Consider the following 11,683-nt stretch of genomic DNA (forward strand, 5'->3'; position numbering starts at 1 on the left):
GTATTGATTCCCATTTCGCCTTGCTAATCTAGATAATAATCACCTAATATCTGACACTGTTGGTATTGAATTCTTTAAAAGAAGATGTTTAATTTTTAATGGTTTTTTCTGATATTTTTTAAAACCCTATGTAATAAACAAAAAAAATTGTCATAACAGTAAAGTGGGATTTCTAATTGTGGAATGGAGTTGTTAAGAAAATGTGGTATGGAGATAACAGACTTACCTCAATGGTCAGCACAATGCCACGTTTAGGGTGTGTATGAGTTTAGGTGTTTAGTTGTTTGTGTGCAATCTTATTATCAGCATAAAATATACATTTTTATATACAGCAACGGCACGTGTTTATGGCTTACGTTCAGTTTCGAACGGGTTGACTCGTTCTGTGGTCACCCACTCCAAAAATTCGAGCCTCTCATGCAGGAACACGTGTCAACAGATACCTGGCAGATTATGATGTAAATTTTGAATAAATAAAAATTGTTTTCTTATTTTCAGTAATAAAGCATCATGGGACATCCTCAAACTGTCGATTTTTCTTTTTCTTTTTTTTTTAACTAAAATATGGATGGGGAAATATTATTTATGTGTTGAAAACTATTTATTAAAATATGTTATTTTTTAATTCTCTTTCTCACTCCAAACCTTATTAGATGGAAACATTTCTATTTTTTTTTAACGATCAATCAAATTAACACTTAGAAAACCATAAAAGAGAAATAAAAGTCAAGTGAGGTGCTCGGCAACCCACCAAAACAGACCACCCCTGCAGACACCAGAAAGCAACTTTACATCTAGATTAAACGCACGCCACCTCTCCTAATCAATACTAGACCAGTTTGATCTATGACGAACCCATAAAAAACTACGCTTTTATCCCGCTAATTAAGCTCCCAACCTTTTGCGGCTTCCTCTCCAACACCATATCATTCCAGACTTCTCAAATACACCGCATTGTCGTGAAACAAACCATGTGGAACGCCTTAGCACCACGCTTGGACGGCCTATAAAACTTGTGTAATTACAAGATATCCCGAGTGGAGAACGCGAAGACACCCGGAACTTTGCACTAGCTAGCTGTGCCAAACTGCTTGGGCAAAACAACACGAAACCAAAATGTGCTAAACTGTTTCCTCCAAATCACCACAAAACGGACACCTTATAGACTCCACGGGTTGGTATGAGTCCCACCTTTTATATATGTGTGCGCTTGTGCGCGTGTATGTATGTATGTGAGAAGGGTTGGTATGGGCCCCACCTCCCCAGTTCGCCCATCCTTCTGTAGGCTGGATCAACGAACCTCCCCCCCCCCCCCCCTTTTTCCGAACCTTCCTCCACATCGCTACCCACCTGTCCCCCTCTAAGTCACATTAACCGGACCTCAAGTTCTTGCGTTTTTTATGAGTGCTCTAATTTTTAATAAAATATACCATTACCTAAAGTTATCAGGTTTTAACTTATCCTAATCTATTTTATTATAGATTTGTATTTTATGTATGTATTTTACTACTTTTTGAAAGTTTATTAGTTAATCTATAAAGTTATTTGCATAATATTATTTAAGTGTATAAATATTAGTTAATTCAAACATATATCTATATATATATATATACATATATATAGGGGAGATTTCAAATAAGAACCCCTTTGAGTTTTAAGAACTCGAAAGAACTCAACGTAACGATTTTTTTTTTCGAATTTTTTTACACATGCGTAATATATGTAGGTTACATATACGTAAAAAAATTACATATTTTTTTACGCACCGAGTCGACTTTTTACATATGTGTAACGGATGTAAAAAGTTAGTGTAATCACTTACATATTTATTCTCTTTTCTACTTTGAATTTTTGGTCATATTTAATCTCAACCACATATTCCTATCCATTTAATTAAATGTGTGGCCAAGAATTGAGTTCTTAAGTTCTTAAAACTCAACATGGTTATCAAAATATCCCTTCCATATATATATATATATATATATATATATATATATATATATATGGCAAGGTTAAAATGAAAACCCACTTGAGTTGTGAAAACCCACGAAACCCTATGTAACATCGGTTTTTTTTGTTACATGTAATATATGTTGTAACATTTAATACAAAACATCGAAATATAAAAAAAATGTTTTGCTATTTTTTAACATTTTTTTACTAATTTTTATATATGTTTTCAGGAGAGAGAAAAAATTATATTTATATTTACATTTTTTATTCACTTTAATTGTGTACCACAAGATTTAAATATTAATTAAAAATATGTGATTGAGAATGAGTTTCTAGAGTTTTCACAACTCAAGTGAGTTTTCATTTTAAACTTAGCTTATATATATAGGGGAGGGATTGTTTGAGAACCATGTTGAATTTTAAGAACTTAAGAACTCAATCCTAGGTCACACATTTAATTAAATGAAATGGAATATGTGGTTGAGATTAAATCTGGCAAAAAAGTCAAAGTAGGAGAGAGAATAAAGATATAAGTGGTTACACTAACGTTTACGTTGGTTACACATGTGTAAAAAGTCGACTCGGTGCGTAAAAAATTATGTAATTTCTTTACGTGTATGTAATTTACATATATTACACATGTGTAAAAAAAATTCGAAAAAAAAAACCGTTACATTGAGTTCTTTCGAGTTCTTAAAACTCAAAGGGGTTCTCATTTTAAATCTCCCCTATATATATATATATATATATATATATTTATATATATATTTATGGGAGATTGTGTGCATCAATATTTGTACTTTATGTGTAAGAGCTATTCTTTATTTATCTAACACGTTGCAACGTGTGTGTCTGGTTTAACGTTTTTATGTCCATTTTTCTCGTTAACGGTCCCGATGTAACTGCAACGCGTAGATGTTAAGTTAACTTGGTTAAGTTTTTTGCTATATATTACGTTATGGTCTATTTTTTGTGTGTTAACACGACGCAACGAGCGTGTGTACTTTAACATTTTAATTCTACTTTTTGTTCGGTTTTCTTAATGGTTAATGAAAGTTACAAGCCGTGGGTGAGGGGAAGGTGACTGAAGGCGATGGCGGTGATGGTGGTAACTTCATGCTTTCGAGTTAAGTGTATGTTCAAACACACGGTTTCACACCCTCGCTACAACACGAGGGATGTTAATACTAGTATATATACAATTTTGGGAGGAGGTATGCATCACACTTGTACATTGTGGATTACTTTTTGTACTTTATTTTCATTGGAACAAAAAAGTCCACCTATATTCAGGTGTTAAAGCATTATGCATAACATGTGTTAACCAATTTGGTAATTTCAGGACATGAAAGCATGAATGGGTGATCTGCTCAAAGCTTAGGAATGCAACACTTTTATTTTCCCAGATTTATGTACAGATTTATCTTACCCACTCAGATTTTAGTTCTTATATAGAAGATTATTATGCTTGATGTTGAATTTTAAACGATCAAAAGCAATATTTAACTTTGTGTCTTTGGGGACGGTTCAGTGGAGAAATGAAATTAAAGTGAGAAATTGGAAAAATGAATCCCGACCATTAGATATAGTGATCAAAGGCCTACATTGATTATGACATTTTTGTAATAATATGTATATGTTTTTAATGAGTTTTAATAAAAAAAAAGGGTAAGGCTGTAATTTCGTTGTTATAACAAATATAGAAACTCATAAATGTCAGAGAGAATCCCATTGACTCTGATATAAATATACACCAGTTTACAAAAATGCATTTGTTAATACAGATTCCTACACAAGGAACACAGACTCCTACACTGACTCTGAACCAATTGACCACCTATACAAACTCCTATACAATGTGATATGTAGACTTCTACACATGCAAACATGATGGAGTTACCAACATTAGCTGACGTAGAGCCTACATAGTTGCAAATGTGTTCCTACAATGTTATGATTAACCTACACTTTAATGATAAATCCACATATAATACATTCGTTATTTTTTCCTACACTGATATTATAAACATACACTAAAATAATAAACCGACATAGAATACATTATATTTGTTTATCCCTACGTTGTTATGATAAACATATACTTTAATGATATACCTAAAATAGAATGCATTACTTGTTTTTTTATAATGATATGTTTCGTTTGATATATTTTATTTTGTCAATGCATAGTATGTGTGGTTACGGTGTTTTGCCAAAATATGTTTGTGCATACAACCTACATATGCTTTTATGCAACGAAAACATAAAAATTTCGAATTGTAAAGCATGAACTTATAGGCAACAATTTTTTTAATATGAATCAATCTACATGTTAAATAATATATCTTTATATATTTAATGTGATTAAAAATTAAAACCAAAATAAAACACAAAAAATAAAAAAAGTAAAAAAATAAACAATAAACAATAATGGATATAGGTATACAAATAACAAAACTAACAATTTATACAATAAGAAAAATAAAAAATATAAATAACAAATGAAAATCGATATATAAATAAATAAATAGAATATCGTGTAGGATGTGTAGTTATAAATTTAAGTATATATTATGTTATGTGTAAATTGTGTAGTGTTTATCTAAAAACTATGTATTGGTTTTCTACATATAGGTACTTGATTTTTTATTTTTTTAATTGTGTAAGTTTTTTCTAAAAATTATGTAGGTATTAACTGAGCATTGTGTAGTGTTTTTTAATATTTTTGCAAATTGTGTAGGCTGTGTAGGTATTAATTTAAGTGTACATAAAGATATGTGTAAGTATGTTGTGTAGGATTATTCTATAAGTTGTGTAGGGTTTTATCTGAAAATTGTGTATTGGTTATGTGTAGGCTAGTGATGAAGAGACTTATGTTTTCTAAGTTCGGGATCACCGACATCACCCGTTGATTGAGAACTTGATTCGTGACTTTCAGAAAGTTTTGAAGAATTGGTTAACTTGGTTATACAAGTTACTTTTATGGTGTTTAGTGTTACTTTGAACTAATAAATTGACCATAGTTAAATTTCAATGTATTTGTTTCATTTAATGTAACGTATGTTGGTTGTTTATATTGTCAATTTTTACTTTTAATAATGATAAAAACACAACATTAAAGAAGATTAGATAATCATATAAAATGCTATGAGGTGAAAAAAAAAGTGCACTAGTAATGTGTCTTTATTCATAATAATCTATTTAACAAAGTATGTTTGTGGGAACTGGGAAGGAAATAATCTACCTGCCCAAAGTCGATGCGTTTAGTTGATATGTAGGATGGTGTAGTGGATTTTACGTGAAAATATGCCTTATATCAAAATAATAAGAAATGTAATACGAATAAAAATATGAATCAGTATACATTGTTAATTTAATAAACAAATAAGTAAAATAGTAAAAAGTTAATTCATTGTAAAACTTCTATAATTTAAAACTTACCATATATAAACATTTTAATCTTTACCATTATACCATTGCAATTAATTAAAAGAAAAAAGCAAAAGAAAATTTTTGATTGGTTTAAAGGATTTATTCAACTTATCACACTAATATGATTTCTCCATTAAACTCAACCATGTGTCTTTGTATATATAAAATAGTTAACATTAATACTTGAGGCTAAAGTCCCCCGCTTCTTCAATATTATTCCAAAAACGTAACTTATATAACAAATTAAGTAGCAAGTTATCAACTTCTAAAATGTTAAACCTAACTAAACAGCAAGACTTAATAACTCAGGCGCAACACGCCGGATTCTAAATTCTAGTTGAATATAACTGTGGAAGCATGCATTGCGTATTGCGTGTGGGCTTTTATTTTGGATGGCATGAAACTGAGGTGATTAATATTTAAGTTTTAATATTAACCAAATCTTAGTTGATTTTTGTTTTAAGGCTGATAGTGAAAGAGTATTTCAATTTTTCAGTATCATTTTTTTTTTCTTTTAGCCGAACTAACGAGACATCATAAATGGTCGGATCATAAAACATAAAAGATTATATAGAATTCGATAGGTTGGCTACCATGAGTTTTTGGTTTGTTCTGTGTTGTTTTTTTGTTTTTTTTGGGAGCTGCAAGCCGCTTGAGTATATATATAACAAAAATAATTGCTTCAGCAAGATACCACAAACGTAAAATACATGAAATCAAATGTAGAAATCGAAATTACACCTTCCCCTAACACACTTGAGAATTATTGAAACCTTTCTTGTTTATAGCCTTAGAAATACTCGATAATGGGACCGTAAGGTTTTGAGCCGGTTTATATGCTTTTTAGTTTCTTATTGTTTTGTTTCGGTTACTCATTTTTTCAAGATAGGTGGTTTTTGAACTTAAAACTAAACCGGTATTATTATTATTATTATTATTATTATTATTATTATTATTATTAGGTTTGACTATTAGTGAGATTCTTTTAGGTTAGGTGGCTCTTAAGAAAGTTGGGAATTCAACTCATGAACGTACTAAATATGTCGAAATAGTTGTTACTTTGCCCGCAAAAGATTTGAATCGCTAGAAGTTTAACTCCTCTCCATCGGCACCATCATGAAAATCACTAATCATTTAACCAAGGGACTCGGGTCTCAATAACTAAGGTTCTTGCCTGACAAGTTAGCCCTCGAGATCTTCAGTACGGTCCAACTTGTAAGTATCAAAATTCAAATCTCTCTCTTATCTTCTCCACATATTAGCCGATTTACTTACCTTATATTTTCCTTAATGTTGTCTTCTTTCTTGTATTTATTCCCATCGACGTACTATAATTTATCATCATTAAGTAATGAAACTAACTTTGAATTATCGAATTATAAAGGTAGTTTCAGTAGAATCTTGCCAATGATCTCTAGTTCAGGTGGTTAGGATGAAACACTCAAAAACTTCAATTTACTAAGGGGAAGTCTTGGGTTCAAGTCTCACTTGAGATTAAAAAAAAAAAAATAGGAGGCTCAAGTTGGGCTTGGGGTTTTTCTCATCTATAAGTGGGTTTTTTTTAGATGAAATGGATATGATCGGATAAGTTAATGGTCCATCAGTGATCCAAATTAGCCGTTAAAAAAGAAGAAGAAGCTTTAGGCAGAATCTTGAACCCCAAGATCGATGTAGGGTGCATACACTTGGGCATTACTGTTTGTCAGCTACGAAATTTTAATGTGATGATAAAATCACCGTTTATGTTTCCTTAATTCAGTTTTTATAAGGGTTGTTATATACAAGCACCATCCTCATGGTGTGTGAATAAGGCTATACGACTTGTATAGGGCCTATACGTGTCGTATAGGCCTCGTATAGGCCTAACTTATTAACATGCGTACGGAGGTGACAGTGTGGCAGCTTTTTGCAATCCATACGAGCCGTATATACCCTATACGAGTCGTATAGATATTCTTGTTCGTATAGACCTTATACGAGCCATATAGACCTATACGAGCCGTATAGGGTCTATACGACTCATATAGACAGCATGTCAACTGTACTTTGGCCAGATATTTATAATTATTTTATGGTCTATATGAGCAGTATAGATGGTAAACGACCCGTACAGTCCAGGTATCAGCTTTTCTTGCTCCAAACATAATTATTTTTATGGCAATTATATTTCAAAAGCTTAGATAACTCACATGGACGTCAACCAAAATGGATTGCATGACCACATATAAAAAGTCGCTACCCAGAAACGCTCATGTTGTTCATATGTTTTTATGTATATAGCAAAATTTAAATTATGTGTTTCTATTTTGTAAACAACTCGAATGTTATTTTTAATATTTTGTAATTTTAAAAAAATATAAAAAAATGCTATACGAGTCAAACAGACTCTATACGAGTCGAATAGCCTTATACGGCTCGTATAGGGGCTATACAATATTACGATGCAAATAAATGAAAACTAACATTTCTGACTGAAAATGACTTGACACTACTCCTATACGAATCGTATAGGCCCTATACGAGTCGTATAGGCCCTATACGACTTATATAGGCCCTTTGGGTGTGTGAATAACCTCCTTAGTGTATGAATAACCTAAGCCTTTTATAATTATAGCCTATAACCAAGTGCAATAGATGCTATAACAATAATAATAATAAAAAATAATAACATAAAACGAATTATACTTTTTTTACTTTTTCATTAAAACACACTATTTTATATTTGATGTCGCAATATGGGTATCAAAGGTTTTTTAAAGTTGACACGTTGAGGTATAGATGGGTCCACCGTGATGAAATTTAAACGTAACCAAAACGTTACATCTCCCTCCTCACAAATGATGAATTGATAATGTATTAGAACAAGAAACCTTTGAAACAGTTCATCACCACTGGTAGCTAGAGGATTATAACAACCTTACCCACCATAAAATCATTTTTTTTATAAAAGTCAAACATGAACAAAAAGTCAGTTCCATCTGTCACTCGACATTTGTCATTGATGTCCAATCATTCTTCACCTTCACTTTGTTGCATCCTCCTTGAGTCACCCTATCTCTTAACTTTTAGCCATTTTTCAACTTTTCACCCTCTTACAAACAAAGAGATGAGGTTGACTGTTAAACAGGCCGGCGCCAAATCATATTGACTTCATAACTCTTATTACAACATGAGTCCTTATCATCTATATATATGCCACAAGTCATCTTCTCTTTAGGACCTACAACTTGCACTTTTCATCTGCTGTATTCAAACCATCTCTTTCATATTCCATCTTTTCTACTTATAAATCTTATAGAAATAGAAATCAATTGAACCAAGCAAGAAAATGGGAAGATCACCATGTTGTGACAAAAATGGACTCAAGAAAGGTCCATGGACACAAGAAGAAGATCTCAAACTCATGGAATATGTTCAACTTCATGGACCGGGAAATTGGCGAACGCTCCCCAAGAACGCTGGTAAGTGTTCGCGTGTGTTTGATTAAATATTCAATCTATGTTCCGGATTAGTTATAGATTTTAGAGTTGTTTTTGCTAATAAGGAAAGCCTTTTTATCTACACAGGACTTCAACGATGTGGGAAAAGTTGTCGCCTTCGGTGGACTAACTACTTGAGGCCTGATATCAAGAGAGGAAGATTTTCGTTTGAAGAAGAAGAAACGATCATTCAACTGCATAGTGTTCTTGGAAATAAGTAAGTTCAGCTTTTAAGTATTCATTTTCTTTCACCTCTTAGCTAACAACAGGTCCCTTGAGTTTACCCATAAGGGGTTTCAAGGTTACCAAAAAACAACAGTCTGGCATGTTGGATAGGTCACAGAAGAAATATCTTTTATGATCTTATAATTTGTAATCTTATTTCAAGTTTTTGGTTAATAATATATAGGTGGTCAGCGATTGCAGCTCGTTTACCCGGAAGAACTGACAACGAAATCAAGAACTACTGGAACACCCACATTAGAAAACGCCTCCTCCGAAATGGAATCGATCCAGTAACTCATACTCCACGCCTGGATCTCTTGGACATCTCTTCTATCCTCAACTCAGCCCAGCTTAACCTCTCAAACCTTTTGAGCCTTCAAACACTTGTAAACCCAGAAGTTTTAAAGCTTGCCACCCTACTAGCCTCATCATCAAATCAAGAAAACCTAGAGATGTTCCTCAATAACCAAATGAACCAAACCCTAAATAATAATAATCAGCTTCCAAACACTCTTCCAAGCACTCAGCTTTTGAATCAAGATACTTATAGTCAATACTTCTCACCCGATATCGTTAACACGAATAGCCAAATCATTGATCAAAATTTGGTGCCACCATGCATACCCGATAATCAGGTTATTCTCCCAAGCGAAGGTGATCAATTTAGGGTACCAACAGGAACAACGGAGAACGCGTTTCAGCCATCAAAGATAGAGGACAAATACAACTCCAGGAGCGAGAATTTCAACCTTGATTCGGTTTTATTGACACCCATGTCGAGTCCTACACCGTTAAACTCATCGTCGACATTGGTAAACAGCAGCAGCACTGACGATGACAGAGAAACTTACTGCAGTATGTTTAAGTTCGAGATTCCAGAGGGTTTAGAGTTTGATGATTTCATGTAATAGATACAATGTGAATAGAACCATTTGGTTGTTTTTAGGATGGTTTGTAGCTGTAATATGTCTTGTTTTTTGGCTTGAAGTTTTTGTGAATAATACACCTTGTATTATTGAGTTAGCTTTATCATATTTGTTTTTTATTATGTTTTCTTTATATATATATTCTTCTGATTCATGACGGTTAAACATGTGGGTGATCAATCTGAAACCCCCCCCCCCCCCCCCCCAAAAAAAAAAAAGAAAAAAAAAAAGAAAACGAGAAGATAACTATTATTCAAGATTAAGATTTACCAAGATTTCCTAAGTTATAGCTATTATTTAAAATTATTGTATTTTTTTTATAATTTGAGTTATGTAGTTAGTAGTTACCATGATGGGTTAGTATAAACTGTATTCTTAATCCCCCGAATCATATTATTGATTTTGAGTTAGTAAAACAAGAGAAGAATCTTGGTGGTGTTCGGTGTTCCCTCGTACAAATCCCTTGTCCAATTTTGTCGTTTGAAATAGATTGAATATTTCATATGATATCAGAGCCAATTTATTATTCAATTAACTTTAGCAGCCTATCATCACCCTCTTATCTTCAATCAGTAACCCTAGCAAATGATTCAATTGAGGGAGCCTAGAGTCATCAAGTAACCAAGAACCGTTAAGATGTGTACTGCCAATAATGCTTATGTTGCTACCATGCTTGCAACAGAACTGAAGGGGTGTCATTTCAATGGCTGGTTGTGTTCTCGTCTAACTACATGACATAGCCAGTTAAGATGGAGGCCATCATATAGGCCTAAGTAGTAGGAGGGTTTAACGAAATAAACTATGAATATTTGAAATATTAATTGAATCGAATTTTATAGTTATGTAGTTGGATTAAATTCTAATTAAAATTTGGGAAGATTTATAAATTCAATTAAAAAGTTAGATTCGATTTGAATTCATTTGTGGTTTTACTTGGAAAATTAAGGTGTACGTTGTGAGAATCATATAAAAAGGTTTCTAGCAAACACACCCACCCACAAATATATTTTTTCTTTAACTTCAGCCTAACCTTATTAATTCTAAATACTCTTTAAACTATCCAAATCTGCGCCTTACAAATTGATATGACTAAACCAAAAAATGAAGTAAAATGTTGAATATAAGCTATACTTGATACACATATATAGTATTATAAAGTTGGCACAGCTTGTATTTCTCAGGAAAAGGGTTTCGTGCTTACGTTGAAGTTTAGCAATTATCAAAGTAACATGCTTATGGGAATGTAGTGTGTTTCTTGATTTTGGCGGTATTCTTTGCCTTTCCCATTTCATCAAAATTTGACTTTGAAGACGGTTCAAAAAGTGTATATTTGTCTTAACATGCATTATTCACACATCATAAATGCTTTGTTGTGGAGCATAAAAGACCGCATATCAAAAGGAACATGCGAGGATATGATGTATGTGGTCAATAGTATAAATGCTAGGCTGTCATGAAAATCATTATCTATTTATTTTATATTTCCCTCTATTTTATCTTTAAATTATATGGCATTCGTAAGTACGTCATTTTTTAAGTTTTATTAAGGGTGAAATACTTATTATATAAACTATATTTAGTAACATAAAATAGAATGAGTAAATTCATATTTTTTTACTTTAGGATGAGGAAATATAAAATGAAATTTTGTGCTCATGTAAATATGCG

At 32.3% G+C, this 11,683-nt stretch overlaps 1 protein-coding gene across 1 annotated transcript; it reads left to right on the forward strand.

Moving 5' to 3' along the window:
* The first annotated feature begins 8,713 nt into the window (after nucleotides 1-8,713).
* LOC143533582 (transcription factor MYB41-like) lies at nucleotides 8,714-10,037 on the forward strand. Its single transcript, XM_077028307.1, has 3 exons — nucleotides 8,714-8,846; nucleotides 8,952-9,081; nucleotides 9,274-10,037. The coding sequence occupies exons 1-3, from the start codon at nucleotides 8,714-8,716 to the stop codon at nucleotides 9,995-9,997; spliced, it is 987 nt and encodes a 328-aa protein (XP_076884422.1). The 3' UTR covers nucleotides 9,998-10,037.
* The last annotated feature ends 1,646 nt before the right edge of the window (nucleotides 10,038-11,683 follow it).

Source organism: Bidens hawaiensis, unplaced genomic scaffold (assembly GCF_021521415.1).
Source record: "Bidens hawaiensis isolate Kalapana, Puna unplaced genomic scaffold, B.hawaiensis_p1.1 tig00009799_1, whole genome shotgun sequence".
Taxonomy (NCBI): Eukaryota; Viridiplantae; Streptophyta; class Magnoliopsida; order Asterales; family Asteraceae; genus Bidens; species Bidens hawaiensis.